Below are 16,669 nucleotides of genomic sequence, written 5' to 3' on the forward strand. Positions count from 1 at the left end.
TGTCCCGATGCTCCCAGGGGACAAAGACCAAGAACCCCCCACCCTCTTTTTTTCACTGTCTAGAAAGAAAGAAAGAGCTCTAAGGAAAGAACGAGGAAGAGAGGTGTTCGTGCCTCTCTTTTAAATGCTGCTGATGTCAGTCATCGGTTGATGCTTTTCAGAATGAAGTTCTCCAATTGGTTATTAAGTGATGATAGAGAGTCTGGTCACTTCCTGCGAATGAATGTGATGTCTGTCCATGGGCCCTGGTGTGCTCGGTCTTGTGTGCCATTTAGGAAAAATGAACTTTCTTCATGAATGAATTGTGGGTCTTTTGTGGTGTTGGCAGAGTCGGTGGTTGGAAAAGGTTAGGGGGAATGCACCTGTGGCAGTTCAGTCCTCTTTCCATGTTGCCTGCATGGAAAGCGTACTTGATGGGACATAGCCGTCAAGGGCCGTGCGATGCCGGGATGCTCCTGAATGGATATGCGCTGTCAATGGCACGTAAACAATTAAGAACCATGGACGTTTTTTGAAGACTTTCTCAAAACGCTTCAAGGTGCTGAACACACACATGTGGGTTGGTTACTTGCTGTAACACTCTTAGGTCACTTACGCAAGGCAAGGGCAGTCGACCTATTTCAACCATCATCGGCTCACTGGAGACAAGCGTTGCTGACTACTACTGGGGATTAAATTGCATGTTTCCCTCTAAGTAATGAATCACCCCATGACAAGAAATAAACGTCACATCTGTCAAGTGTCGCTCTTACAAAGAGATTCTTGAAAATATAGAAACCCCGTTCTTTCTTCACTTACAAACGGACACAATTAGCTCCTAAATTCATGCTTTGAGTGATGAATCCACTTTTGATTAACAGCTGAGCAGAAAAAAAGGAAAAAAACTGATTTAAAAACATATCTAGTTTGTATAGCCCTTAATACCCAAGGAGTCTCAAAGGGCTGCACAGACCACAGACTACTGCAAACTACAGACTATTATTTCACTATCCCCTGATCTAAAACCTACTTGAGGGCAGGGAAAAACCCAAAACCTAGCATGAGGATAATGAAGAAACCTTGAGAAGGGACCACACATGAGGTAATCCCCCTTCCAGGATGATCAGGCTGTAATATATGTTGCATTGCCCAGCAAAAAGATAAAATATAAAATAATTGGCAGATGAGTGGTTAGCGCATCCACAGCACAATTCTGAGGTCATGGGATCAAATCCAGCTACCAAAGATGAACGTGTGTCCTTTATTGAATGATAAATACACTATTCATGCGAGGCAATGGCACAGCCACACCTAAAAAACATGGTAAACAATAAACATAAAATAGTTTCCCCTATTTACTCACAGTAAGACAGACTATGTAGAATAAAACATTTGTGTTAACTATATGCTTGAAAAATAAATGCTTGATTTAGGTTAACATTTGCTGGCGTTGTTATTGCAAGTGAAGGGAATTCCAACTATCTTAGAGAACAAGCCGCCTCTTGCGGCTCAGCTCACTACAAAGAGCACCCAAAACGGCTCTTCAGAGTTTTTAGTTGCTTTAGCCGATCGATTGCCAAAAGTCATGGAACACTAGACAATTCCCACGGAGAATGTGACAGTTAAGGCAGGGTTCTGGTATGTAGTCCTTAGCGAATATCTGTTAGCATCTACTTGTTAGCATTAAGTTATTAGCATAAATTGTTAGCATGCATCCGTTAGTCTGACCCGTTAGCTTATAGCCATTGGCACGACTCGTAAGCATCTACTCCTGAGCATGACTAATTAACATCTACCTGTCAGAATGTAGCCGTTGGCAGGACTCATTAGCACCTACTTGTTTGCATGTTAACGTTAGAAAAAATTGTTGGCATCCATTCATTGGCATGTATCCATTAGCATAACTTGTTAGCATGGAGTAGTTAGCATGTATGTATTAGTGTGACTTGTTAGCATTTAATAATTAGCATGTAGCCGCTAGCATGACTTGTTAGCATGTATTCTTCTTAGTATGTAGCCGTTAGCATGACATGTTAGCATGAAGTTGTAAGATTGTTGCCATTAACATGACTCGTTAGCATGTAGCCATTAACATAAATCATTAGCATGTAACCATTAGCTTGACTCGTCAGCATCAGGTCGTTAGCATGTAGCCATTAGCATGACCAGTTAGCATGTTGTTGTCAGCATGTAGCCATTAGCATGACTAGTCACCATCAGGTCATGAGCAAGTAGCCGTCGACACGATTCATTAGCATGTAGCCATTGGCCTGATTCTTTAGAATGTAGCCATTATCATGACTAGTTAACATGTAGCCGTCTGCATGCCGCCGTTTGCATGACTCGTCAGCATAAGGTCGTTAGCATGTAGCCGTTAACATGACTCTTTAGCATGTAACCATTAACATGATGCTTTTAGCATGACTAGTTAGTATGTAGCCTTTAGCGTGACTCGTTAACATCAGGTCATTAGCATGTAGCTCTTAGCATGTCTTGTTTGCATGTAGCCGTTAACATCTACTCTGTAGCATCTACTCATTGGTATCCACTCGTAAGCATCCACTCGTCTTTTATTCATAGTTAGATTTAAAGTGGGTCGGTGACCCACTTGGGCCATCCTTGGAAACTTCCCTGGTTACCACAGTGACCAAGCTTCCCGATTTAAAATGAATGCAGCCATTTATTCTGTTGGGTTATTCTCCAAGCCCTAGAAGAGAAGCGCGCCATACTTTGGCAGAAGATGGTTAGAAGAAGGAAACGGAGGATTACAAGAGTTTACAGCACTAGAGGCAATGGGTTGCACCTTGCGAAGCCAGCTGTTTTTAAGGGGACAGTGTTGTCCACTAGATGTCGCTGTAATGTGCAGTGCAGAAGATGAGCAAAAATCACCTTTTGTTCTCAATTTTTAGCCATCTTTTTTCAATGAAAGACAAAAAGAAGGCAAAACGATTTTTTTTAAAAAGGAATGAAAAAAAGAGAGGAATGAAACAAGAACTACAGGCAAAAAATGAAAACAGGAATAAAAAGAAAAATAGGGAGAAATAAAGCATATAAAGGAAAATGAAGAAAAGGAAAGAAAAAAAAGAAAAAAAGAAAAGGAAGAAATAAAAAAAGACAAAAGAGGCAAAAAGAGCTATTCTCTCTTTCCCTTTTCCCTTTTTTCTTTTACTTTTCCCCCCTTTTTGTCTCATTTCTACATTTCCATTTTTCTCTTTTCTTTTGTGTCCTTTAATTTGTATTCTAGTCTTTTTCTTGAGTTTCATTTTTTGTCTTATTACTTTCTTCTGTACTTTTTTCTTTTATTTTTGTAATTTATTTTTTCTTTTCGTTTTAATTGTCTTCCTGTCTTATTTCTTTTCGTTTTTTCCCTCTTTCTTCTCCTTTTTTCTTTTCTATTTTCTCTTCTTATTTATCTTCTTTTCAGCAATCGCAATCGTTTCCGGTGGGACGACAGAATACGGCGGCATTGGGTAGGAGAATAACACTCACCGTCCCTTTAACTTTCATATTGAAATGGGGTCAATCGGCCCCTGGGCTGCGAGTTTGAGACCCTAGTCATAAAGGAACAAGGGAACTAAGCTGAGAGAACAAGGGGCCAATATTTTTGTATCAACTACTTTTTCTGTCGTAAATACGATATGTCCGGATGGTCGGATCCCTTAACCACAGAGGGTCGTAGTGGAACCCTTTCCTGTGGTGTATCTTGGGCACGTTCATCCCATCCCTCTTCAGGCCAACATGGAATGTTGAAATATTTTGGTCCATTTTCCCACGATTGAAGCCTGAAATGTGGCAGTCAGACCAAAAGTTCTTGAAGCGGGGTCAATACTTTCCCTTGATTTTTGGACAAACTTGAAGCCTCCATCTTTGTCCATCTCAGGCGTCTTTGAAGGACACCCACTCGTCCCATTCTCATCCTTCGACCTATCGTAGCCCATTTCTCTCTTCATCGATCATTCCCCGCACTCCTGGTTGCATGGTGGCGCTCCCAGTTGGTGTTTGACGCTTGTGAAACATGCGTACACGTGAACTCGCACTCCACACAAACATGGAGTACACGCACGTGCACGCTTGCAACCGTCAGTCACACTTGTGGCGTCATGGCAACAGCTTCCTGATGAGATCTGGTGCAAAAGATTACCGTAAATGCCAGACTACAAGCCGTTTTATTTTGCTACATTTTCATACCTGTCAACCTGTACGTTTTTGCCGTACAAAGTACATGTATTATGCATTTTAAGACGTGTACGACGTACAAGAAAATCTGTGCGGAAAAACGAAAATTTGTCAAATATGGGTACCATCCCGTATACACGGCAGCACGGTGGCGCAGTGGTTAGCGCGTGTGCGGCACAGTTCTGAGGTCGTGGGAACCTCCTGCGTGGGTTCAAATCCAGCTCCCGGCCTTACTGTGTGGAGTTTGCATGTTCGCCCCGTGCTTGCGTGGGTTTCCTCCGGGCACTCTGGTTTCCTCCCATGTTCCAAAGACATGCATTTCAGGTGAATTGGCCGGTCCAAATTGTCCCTAGGTGTGAATGAGCGAATGAGTTGTCTGTCCTCGTGTGCCCTGCGATTGGCTGGCAACCAATTCAGGGTGTCCCCTGCCCACTGCCCTACTGAGGATAAGCTGTGCAGCTGATAAGATAAGATGAGATCCGGTATACACTGACTATCACGAAAGGGTAAATCAATCAGGTCAAACGAGTTCGCTGCGTAGCCTCTATCTCGATATCGTTTTTTTCCCATTGCAAACGACGTGAGCAGTTTGATGCTACTGCGCGCATGCATCTGAGGCCTCGGATTTCATGTGGTAGTTATGTAGTGAAAGGAAGTCCGTCTCTTTTTAGACACCCGGCTTTTTCGGCTCAACTCATTAAAGAGAGCCGGCTCTCAAACGGCTCACTTGCTTTGATGCATTATATTACGAATTATTATGTTATTCATATGCTATAGAATAGAAGTGGGTTTTAAGCTGAAATTCAAACATTTCCACTGAGGTCGCCGATCGAGTCTCAGGGAGAAGAGTATTCCACAGCACCGGGACCCGAATGGAGAACGCTCTCAAACCTGCGGATCTCTTCTTGGCTTTCGGGATCACTAGTAGACCAGCATTTTCGCTCCAGCTTGAGAACCCCAGCTCACCCGTGTTATGTTATTACCACGACTCCCCTCTTCTGGTTTCCCCTTCCTTTTCTGTTGGGATCGTCCAGTAATAGTACACATTACGCACACGCTGTCTAAATCGAGACTCATTTAAACCTCAAAGCCTCTTGGGAAATTGAGAGAAAGCTCGGCTGATGCGATTTACATCTAATTACCTATTTCAGTTTGAATCCAAATCAGGTGGCTCAAACCTTCAATATGTGGGAATAAATGTCTAAATAAACAGGTATCTTGAAATGTATCTATATATGAATACATACATCATGCAATCCCTAAATCTATGGAATAAATCAGGGTTTAGTTTTGGTTTGTGTTTGTTTCTTTGGCGTTTTTTTATGGTTTGGTATTTCAGAGGCTTGTATGTTTGGGGAGGTTGCTTCTTTATGAATATTGACTACCGGTATATTGTATAATTGGGAATATTGAATACAGACGCTGCCCGAGTTACGAACGAGACGATGGTTCGTAAGTTGAATTTGTTCGTAAGTTGCTTCTGTGCTATATTTTGCATAAGTAACCTGTATTGTTTTGTACTAAAATTTAAATATTTCATAAAATAATATGCTCTCTAAAGATAAAGTTTAACTTACTTTTGGAAGATGCGCTTCAAGATGTCCTCCTCCGTGGCAGAAAAAAGCGGCATAAAAAAGCGTTCCGACCATTTTCTCAACCGCATCTACTTTCTTATTCCACCTAGATTTCATAACTGCTTGCCTCTTCTTTAGAATAGAACAGAATAGAACAATAGAATTTACTTTTATTGTCATTCTTTGTAACCATGCACACAGAGCGAAATGTCAATACACCTGACCCGTACAGTTAAACTGTAGCCAGCCTATGCAGCCGCAGCCAAACAGGGCGCAGCCGTTTTAGTCATTAGGTGACCAAACCCCCCAATTCCAACCCTTAATGCCGAGCGCCAAGCAGGGAGGTGTGTACCAATGTTGTAAGTCGAGGCTTGAACCAGTGACCTCCCAGTCTCGGAGCGGGCGCCCTACCGTCTAGGCTACCGAGCTGGATACACTTTACACATCAATATTGAATAGATGCACGAGATATTGAACAATGAAAATGTCAAAGTTCTTAGCGCACTGGAGATATTATTATATTATCATTTGCCCCCAAGGGGCAATTAAAGGGTTTTGATTGATTGATTGATTGATTGATTGAGATTCGTTCTCTCTCTCGCGTCATGTCCTATCTTAAAGAGTCCATGGGTGAACACAAACAACACCAACAAAAGTAACATTTGTTACAGTATCATGTGTTTTATTTATGCGTTCATTTAGTTGTATAGCACACATTTGTAGGTATTGAATTATTTATACATTTATTTTTACATATGGCAGGATTGGGCCTACATAAATTATAAGACAAGATACAACACTGAATAATAGAATCCTTCAAAGAAAAGGATAATTGTTTTCTTATTCTAAGACCTTGTATATGTGTATGCATTTATATTTTGTTGAAGTTTGTTAAGTAATGGTTTCTACATTTTTAATGAGGTGAATTCAAAATATATATAATTCAGAACTTTTAAAAATTCAACGTGCAGTATTGGAATCAAGTTTTTTCCACCACTAGGAGCTGCTACATCATATCCCTTTGTTCATTTAAATTGGAGGAAGGGAACATGGTTATTCTTAAATACATGATATCATGAAAATACATTTCATTTTCTGATGAAAACTATAATCCCATTAAAATGAATGAAGGGGAGTCAAGTCAAGTCATGTTTATTTGTATAGCCCTTAATCACAAAGAGTCTCAAAGGGCTGCACAGACCACAGATTATTGCAAACTACAGACTATTATTACACCATCCCCTGATCTAAAACCTACATGAGGGCGAGGAAAAACTCAAAAACCTCGGAAGAAGTTGTCACAGCAACTATGGTGATGTCTCATGGCTTCAAGGCAAGCTATCGTACACCACACTCTTTGATGTTAAACCTCAAAGTGTAACTGTTGAGTACCTTGTGACAGATAAGGGAAATGAAAAAGTAAAAAAAGGGAAAATAAACAAAAAATTACAGTAATCCCCGTTGGCTAACTCTAGCATGTCCACCTTAGAGGTTTTGTGTTCAATAACAGCTACTGGCCTCCTACTGTGGAGTTTGCATGTTCTCCCTGTGCCCGAGTGGGCTTTCCTTGAGCACTATGGTCTGCTCACACATCCTAAAATACATGCACGGCTGGTCAATTTTTAGTTCCAAAATTGTAACTAAGACAGAGTGTCTATGTGTCCCCTTCCCGCTGCCAAATCAGCTGGGATGGGCTCCAGAGACCCCTGGAACCCTTGTTTGTGTGGGTTTCTTTCAGGCACTCTAGTTTCCTCCCACATTCGAAAAACATGCATTTCAGGTTAATTGGCAGGTGCAAATTTTCCCTAGGTGTGAGTGAGCAAGTGAGTTGTCTGTCTCTGTGGGCCCTGCGACTGGCTGGCAACCAGTTCAGTGTGTCCCCTGCCCACTGCCCGAAGATAGCTGCAAGGGGCTCCAGCACCCCCGCGACCCTACTGAGGATAAGCGGTGCAGGTAATGGATGGATGGATAATGCTTTTGAAGAAAAAAAAAGAAAATGATATTGATTTAAGAAAATAGGTATGGAGACATACACGGAGACAGACAACTCACTCGCTCTTTCACTCCGAGGGACAATTTGGACCAGCCATTTAACCTGACATGCATGTTTTGGGGAATGTGGCAGGAAACCCACGCAGAGGCGGGGACAACATGCAAACTTTGCACAGGAAAGCTGGTTGCTGGATTTGATCCCATGACCTTGGAACTGTGCTGCAGACGGGCTAACCACTCAGCCCGCTGTGCCGCCCATATAAAATATAACGCACGTTTATATAACATGTATTTTAGCTAAGTATTCCAATCATTATTTTTGAATGAAAGTTATTTTTAACCACTAGGGGGCGCTATATAACACACACTGTCCCTCTAATGAGCGAAGTATGGCATCAAGCTGAATTCAGTTGTTTTTCTGGTGGAGATTTTAGTGCACACGCTCTGTTTTAACCGCAGTTTCGGTTAGAAATTGCGCAAGCGGTCACATGCAGAGGAGCTTTGAAATTGGGTTAGCTCTCTAAAGGCCGATGAAGCTTTGACAAGGAGTGCAGTCTACAGGACAAGGTGACCCACATACTTCCCCAAAAGAAATCCTTTCCTCTATCTCAAGCCATCACTCTCTCTCTACGCTCTATTTTCACCTTCATGCTTTTTCGCAATCCATGTGACTTTCCAAAATGTCACTCTATTTAAAATACCTATCATGTCTCAGTTATTAGTTATATGCATCATTCTTGGTTTTGTTTGGATTTTGTAGCTACTATATTTTATTGCACTTCTTTTCGGTGCATTATGGTTACAATGCACTAAGCAAAATAGGGCTGCGACAACGAATCCATAAAATCGATTACAATCGACCATTAATAGCGCTGGCGACGACTTAGACTATGTATTCATGCGTCTCTTAGCACATCTACTCAATGCAAGTAAGAGTGCATGCTTGTGGTACCGGTTTAGTCCGGCAGAAGACGCCAAAAGACTATTTGGCACTAGATCGTTTATAGTCAATATACAGGATTGTGCATAACGCTAGGTATAAAAACATACAGTTAATAAAACCCAACAAGATATATTGTAACTTAAATCCATATTATTAGTATAGAAAGCAAGTAAGCAACAAATATTCCCTTCTCAAGGTTCCTTCTTTTTTCACATGTTGAGGTATTTGAGTTTTCCCTTGCCCTCGTGTAGGTTTTAGATCAGGGGATGGTGTAATAATAGTGGTTTGCAATCATCTGTGCTCTGTGAAGGCCTGTGAGATTCTTTGTGATTCAGAGAGTCACAAGTAAACATGACTTGACTTAACTTGACTCAAGGTCTCTTCGTTTTATTCATGTTGAGGTTTTTGAGTTTTTCCTTGCCCTCACATTGGTTTTAGATCAGGGGATGGTGTAAGAATAATCTGTTTTAGTCTCTGATCTGTGCAGCCCTTTGAGACTTCTTGTAATTAAAGGGATGCACTAATAAACATGACTTGATTTGACTATCCTTTTTCATAGCACTATTATTATTAGTTAGCCTTTTCCCAAAGTTTCTTTGTTTTATTCATGTTGAGGTTTTTGAGTTTTCCCTTGCCCTTATGTAGGTTTTAGATCAGGTGTAATAATAGTCTGTCGTCTGTTCTAGTCTTTTGTCTGTACGACCCTTTGAGACTTCTTGTAATTAGAGGGTTATACAAATAAACATGTCTTGACTTGACTTAAGCACTACTTTGAAAATATTTTCTTTCTGCTTTTTATTGTGATAGCCCATTATCTTTCGTTTTCTTTTTCAAGTGCTTTTTACATGTTGACCCAGGAGTGCAATGTATAATCTAGTTGCATACATTGTTTCCTTTATTTTATCAAAGACAATTAAATTCAAGTCAAGTCAAGTTTATTTGTTTATGGTCTTTATCAGAAGAGGGCTGCACATACCACAGCCTATAAGAGACTACAGATTATTATTCCACCATCCTCTGATCTAAAACCTACTTGACACCATAAGCACTCATACAATAGTGGTTGTTTGTTTGTTTGTTTGAATCCCTTCACTAGTAGGGTCTTGGGGGCACCATTTCCTGTGGTGTGTCTTGGGCATGTACTGCTTGGTGCCGTCCACATTCAAACACAAAAAACATGTATTTCTTTAAGTGCATCAAACTTTCCCCCCTTCCCATTTGATTTATATTTTAGGGTGCTTTAAAAAGGCTGGCAAGCAGTTACGGGCAATAAACAATCAATCAAATATTGAAAACTCCTCTACTTCACTTTTGTTGTTTTTGTTATTTTTGTTGTCTGCACATGTTGAAGAATTATGAAGATTGACCACGGTGAGGCGCTACTCTATCACTCTTTTTACTGTAGTAATTTGAGAGAGGAAAATGTGATGGTTCTTTCCCTGACAACCAATAGGACTATTGTCTATTTGTTTGTTTGTTTGTTTATTTGTTTGTTGAAAGCATGGCTGTGACAAGACATCAGTCCCATGGGGGAATCCCACAATGCATTGGGGGCTCAACTATTATTACCCCTTAACAATTTTGCACAGCACTGATGCACGTTGAACATAACTAAAACCACAGTAACAGCTCACAACAGGCTTTATTATTTTAAACAATAGACAATCTTCTTACTTCCAGACGATTCCCTATTGTGATTGGTCAGTATGAATTTATTTCATGCGTTGTTGACTTTTAGATTGTTGAGTATTTAAAAGGTTGAAATTGTTTTTTTATTGTATCTTTTTTCAAAGATTTGTTAATATTTTCATAGATGTCTCCAGTGTTTACCCAGGGATGTGTTGCAATATTAGCTTTTTTCAAACTGTATAGTATGTTCTTGTATTTTGTAGTTTATTGGTTGTTGCACTGAAAATTCAATGTTTTTAATTGACATTTGGATGTGTTACGCAGGGATTGTAGTTGATTGACTCTAAAGTTGCTTAGTACAGAAAGATTTAAATGAGTTAAAAGTTTACTGGAGAGTGAAAAAAATGTTATTGTAATTTAGTAGAATGATATGTATTTTGAAAATATATTGATTCATTTTATAAGAAATGTTACATTATTATTGGTAATATACTGATCACAGAGTCCCCTCAGAAATGTTAAAAAATGTTTCTTTTTTTTCCCCCTTTTCTCCCCTCTTTTTACTTTTCCCTTTTTGTTTTCTTATTTTCTTCTTCTGCTTCCGTTTTCTTTTGCCTTTTTCTTCAGTTGTTCTTTATTTACCTTTTTTCTTTTATTAATGTCTTTATTTTTTATTTTTTTCCTAGCTTTTCAATATATTTTCCTTGCTTTTTTCCTTGTATTCTTTTTTTCTTGCCTTTTTCTTCCGTTCTTTCTTTTCCTTCTTTCTTTTATTAAATTCTTCTTTTTTTTTCTTATTCGTAGCCTTTTCACTTCTTTTTTCCTTTTTTTCCTTTTCTTCTTTTTTCTTGCCTTTCTCTTCTTTTGTTCTCTATTTTCTTTTTTTTTGTTATATTGTTTCAAGTTGTATTTCAAAATTATGGATGTTAATTTAGATGCAAACATCAACTTAATGTGATCAACTAAGTCAGGTGCACATATTTGCATTTGGTCACCCTGTGTACCAAAATTGTTCTTACGTTTTTCTTTTTTTTTTTCAGTCCCAGTAATCATGGAGACGGTACCAGGAGGAAGCTGTACAGCGCGGTCCCAGGGAGACATTTTGTGGTAGTTCGTCCTTACACAGCACAGGCCCAAGGAGAGATTAACCTATATAAAAATGAAAGAGTCAAAGGTAAGGCTGTCAAAACCTTTGTTTTTCTGGGTTATTCTTTTAATAGCCAACAACAGTGGTTCTTAAATCGGGAGTACAGAAACAACTGCATAGTACTGAAAAACAAAGCTAAATAAATAAGTCTGGATCCAGCCCCTGAGCCAAACTGACTTGCCTGATTTTGACTTATAAGTTACATAACACTAACTTTATATTGTTTTTCCTTTCAACCGGGCTTAGTCCTGAGTATCGGGGAAGGTGGTTACTGGGAAGGCAGCACCCACGGCCAGGTTGGCTGGTTCCCAGCCGACTGCGTTGAGGAAATTCTGGCCAAAGCAACTGAGGACAGGAACTGTAAGTTGAATGGCCTGTCAATCACCTTCGATAACCGGAAGAACATGAATTTATACGAAATGTCTAGCTGGGGCAGTGGTTTTGTGAGAAATTGGATGGTAGGGTGAATATGGGATGCTTGATCTAATGCCATGCAGAAGCAAGTAACAAACATTTTGTCCACTGTATAAGGTTCGATTTTGATTTGATTTCTTCTTGACTCAAGCTAATGAATGTATTACCCCACCCGATACGACTCATTTTAGAAATGTTGCCATGCACGTAAAGACTCTGGCTTTTTTGATATTCTGCATACGGATCGCTCCGTCAATGTGAGTGACCTACTTACATTATGACGCAGTGCCTTTGGCACATGGCTCAATGGTATATCCTGGCCAAAGGCGACCAAAATTTTCATCCAAGGATATCGCATTATAGATTGAGACTTTGTAGTTGGAGTCGTTGCCCTGGTAGAACATTGCATTCATGCTGTTTAATGTAGTAGGGGGATTTGGAAACTATTTATTGCCTCAAGTAAATGTAAAGCCATGTAAACACGCACGAAAGTCCGATTACGGTCTTAGTCCGACCACAAGTAGTCCGACTTGCCCTGCATCCCTCTTCTCCATCCTTATTGACATCGTACTTGCGAGCTACAAAGTGTTAACGCCCACAGTAAAAGCATTGAAGAATGCATAGGTCTGCACGAGAAAGCAGCACTTTTTTTAACGTAGACAAACTTTTATCAAACTATTTTGTTTAAAGTGTCTGGACTCAAATAGAAATAGATAGAGAAAGAGATAGATATAGAGATAGACAAATAGAGAAAGAAATAGACAAATAGAGAAAGAGATATACAAATGGAGAAAGAGATACAGATAGCAGACATGGGACCAAGTCACACATGTGCAAGTCTCAAGTAAGTCTCAAGTCTTCACCTTCAAGTCCCAAGTAAGTCCCAAGTATTTTTTTCTTGGGCAAGTCAAGTCACAAGTCAAGTCCCGAGTCTTAGATTGCCAAGTCCAAGTCAAGTCACAAGTCATAAAAACAGCGACTCGAGTCGACTCGAGTCCAAGTCACTAAGTCTCAAGTCCCCATGTCTGACAGATAGAGATTGAAAAATAGATAAACAGAGAAAGAGATAGACAAATAGAGAAATAGATAGAGAAATAGAGAAAGAGGTAGAGCAATAGGGAAAGAGGTAGAGATAGAGATACAGAAAGAAAGAGGTAGAGATTGAGAGACAGAAATAGGTAGAGATAGAGAAGGAAAGAGGCAGGGATAGAGAGAAATAAATAGGTAGAGATAGAGATAGAAATAAAGAGAGGTAAAGATAGAGATAGAGAAAAAGTAAAATAGATTGAAAGAAAGAGATAGAGAGAAAGAAAGTGATACATAGATAGAGAGAAAGAAAGAGATATAGATAGAGGAAAGTAAAGAGAAAGAGAGAAGTAAAGAGAGAGAGAGACAGAGAGAGAGAGAAATAGATAGATAGATAGATAGATAGATAGATAGATAGATAGATAGATAGATAGATAGATAGATAGATAGATAGATAGATAGATAGATAGATAGATAGATAGATAGATAGATAGATAGATAGATAGATAGATAGATAGATAGATAGATAGATAGATAGATAGATAGACAGATAGACAGATAGACATGTAGATAAATTAGACTTTCAGAACTCAAGGTGGATCTCATCTTGCCAGAGCGAACTTTTCCAATCACTTCAATGACTTTGACCCCAGAGATCAGAGTACTCACCCTAGAATCCAGCGACTCTGATTCATCAAAGAAAAGCGTGTAGTTTCAAAGAATTCTCTCCACCGACTCAAAATGTCCCGAGAATAAGCCAGCAGCTCCCCTTATCTCCTATTCACAGTGGTGCACAGACACCTCGCTACTTCCATCCTCGGTTATCGCTGGTTCACTGCCTCGGCTCATTTGCATCGAGCAGTGTGTTCTCCATTCTGATTGGATAAACAGAGGAAGTTGCTTTCTATTGCCAACAAACAGGACCTCTTCACCTACTAAACCCATTCAGAAACCACATGCAAGTCCATGGCGCTCTATTCTTCCCTCTATCCTTCCCTGCTGTATTTTCAAAAACTGTTTGATGTGAAAAGATATATGGTTTCCTAAGACATAAACGGAAGGTAATCACAGTTTTCTATAACGCCCACATGGTGACGGTAAAGTGTGATGTAAAAAGACCAGGTCCTTAACTCATGAAGGTGTGCAATAAAACAGCAAAAATATTTTAGGGATTTTAATTTCACAATACAGTTGTTGTTTGTTAAAACATAAATAACTACGGTAAACAAATACATATTTACAAAGGTTGAGTTGTTAAATAGTTGCCTTTAATTTGGGTTTGTTATTGTGCAATAAATAAATAAAGGTTTATTGCCCTGAACGATCTTGCAACCAGTTCAGGGTGTCTCCTGCCCACTGCTCGAAGGTAGCTGGGATGGGCTCCAGCACCCCCGGGACCCTACTGAGGATAAGCGTTGCAGATAATCGATGGATGGATAAAGGTTCACATTTTGTGGGGGGTTCTGTCCCCTATCAAGAGCGATGACTGAGGTAATACTGTCATAGAAAACTGTGTTTCCCTCCCAAGAAGCCAGATTAGGTCCATATTTTCCTCTCTCAGCTCTTCCCATGTCTGAGTTTTTGCATCAGTGAGACTAAAGCTACCATCCCCTACCATAGCCCCAAAAGGTCCCGTAGAACTCCTCCTTTAGCTTGACAACATCCCTGACTTCAGCAGTTTCAGGCATTGAAAAACACCATCCACCTTCCGTCCACATCTCCGATTAGCCACCTCAACTAAAGAAATGTGTTAAATAGTTTGCTCAGACTTTGTTTGTGTTTCCATTGAGACATTTGTCTGACAGATCCAAACTACATGACCTGGGAGAGGCGTGACAATGGCACTTTACTGACCCTTATGAATGCCAAACATGTCCATTTCAAAATAGAACACAACGGCCGGTCCAAATTGTCCCTAGGTGTGAATGAGCAAATGAGTTGTCTGTCCCTGTGTGCCCTGCGATTGGCTGGCAACCAGTTCAGGGTGTCCCCTGCCCACTGCCCGGAGATGGCTGGGATGGGCTCCAGCCCCCCCGCGACCCTAATGAGGATAAGCGGTACGGCTAATGAGATGAGATGAGATAAAAATTGAATGTCAACAGTCTAGGTGTGTGCTCTATTGCTAAAAGACACCGTACTGTGTAAATGAATAGCACTCCATACCTCTTTTCTTAAATCAACATCATTTCCTTTTTTTCCTTCAAAAGCATTATCCATCCATCCATTACCTGCACCGCTTATCCTCAGTAGGCTCACGGGGGTGCTGGAGCCCATCCCAGCTGTCTTCGGGCAGTTGGCAGGGGATACCCTGAACTGGTTGCCAGCCAGTCGCAGGGCACACAGAGACAGACAAGTCACTCGCTCATTTTCACCTAGGGACAATTTGATGTGATCAATCAATCATGTTTTTGGAATGTGTGAGGAAACTGGAGTGCTTGGAGAAAACCTACACAAGCACAGGGAGAACATGCAAATTCCACACGGCTGCAATAGCTGTACTTGAGCCTTGAACCTCTGCACGGTGGGGTTGCGCACTAACCACCCTTTCGCCGAACCGCCCTCGACAGTATTAACCCTCCTTCAATCCGAGACTTTGAGCAAAGAGTTAGAGGGAGAAGAAAATGTGCCTGAAAAAAATGACAAGATGTAAGCCGGATCAGGAGCAATGGCATTTTTGTAAAAGTGTGACAGCTGGTCTAAAGGATATGTGAAGATGGAGCTTTTTATAGACCTAATAAGACGCATCTAGAAGGCCATAATGAATGAAGTCGCCATCTTTTTATTGAAACATTTTTTTTCAAAACTAAATATATAAAGGTGCGTTTGTCTGTAATGTCAGGTGCTTGAAATCCTTGAAAATGCTGGAATTTTGTTGTTGCGTTTGCAAAGTGTGAACCTTGTTTAAAATTCGGGTGGAGTGCTTGTAAATGCTTGAAATTGTTGCCATGTTTCCCAGCAGTCTGTATCGTTAGACCACGCATTATATGCAGATGGATAAATCCACCCATCCATCCATTATCTGCACAGCTTATCCTCAGTAGGGTCGCGGGGGTGCTGGAGCCCATCCCAGCTGTATTTGGGCAGTGGGCAGGGGACACCCTGAACTGGTTGTTAGTCAGTAGCAGGGCACACAGGGACAGTCAATTCGCCCGCTCATTCACACCTAGGGACAATTTGGACCGGCCAATTAACCTACCATGCATGTTTTTGGAATGTGGGAGGAAACCGGAGTGCCCGGAGGAAACCCACGCAAGCACGGGGAAAACATACAAACTCCACACAGGAGGTTCGATCTCATGACCTCAGAACTGTGCTGCACACGCGCTAACCACTGCGCCGCCATGCTGTATCTCTGTGTGGTGTGGAGGCTGCAGCGCTACCGACTGGGGTAGTGTGAGGAGGGTAACGAGGACAGCAGAGAAAATAATCGGGACTACACTTCCCTCCATTCAGGACATTGGCCAGAAGCACTGCCTATCCCATGCTAAAAACATTACCGGGGACCCCTCTCACCCCCATCATGGACTGTTCACTCTGCTAGCCTCTGGGAAGAGGTACTGCAGTGTGCGGTGCAGGACCACCAGGCTCCGCAATAGTCTAGTCCCCCTGGCCATTAGACTGTTAAATGGTCAATCTAACATATAGTTAACTTAAATCTAAACGGCTGCTAATCTGACTTTTGCACTACTGGCAGTTTTTTTTATAGCTTGCCACTCCTTGCACATTGCTCTCTGCACTATTGTAATTACAGCGTTATTGTTACAGTGTTAATGTTACTGTGTACCTGAC

The 16,669-nt window shown here is 40.8% G+C and overlaps 1 protein-coding gene across 1 annotated transcript in view; it reads left to right on the plus strand.

The window, feature by feature from the left end:
• The window catches only part of LOC148367249 (SH3 and multiple ankyrin repeat domains protein 2-like), a 130,452-nt gene that overhangs the window by 26,274 nt on the left and 87,509 nt on the right, over positions 1-16,669 (plus strand). The window contains exons 3-4 of the mRNA XM_088334080.1: positions 11,334-11,467; positions 11,687-11,800. Coding sequence (XP_088190206.1) covers positions 11,334-11,467; positions 11,687-11,800 — 248 coding nt within the window. The remainder of the gene's footprint in view (positions 1-11,333; positions 11,468-11,686; positions 11,801-16,669) is intronic.

Source organism: Urocampus carinirostris, chromosome 4 (assembly GCF_059441175.1).
Source record: "Urocampus carinirostris isolate Australia breed hairy pipefish chromosome 4, RoL_Ucar_1.0, whole genome shotgun sequence".
NCBI classification, from domain to species: domain Eukaryota; kingdom Metazoa; phylum Chordata; class Actinopteri; order Syngnathiformes; family Syngnathidae; genus Urocampus; species Urocampus carinirostris.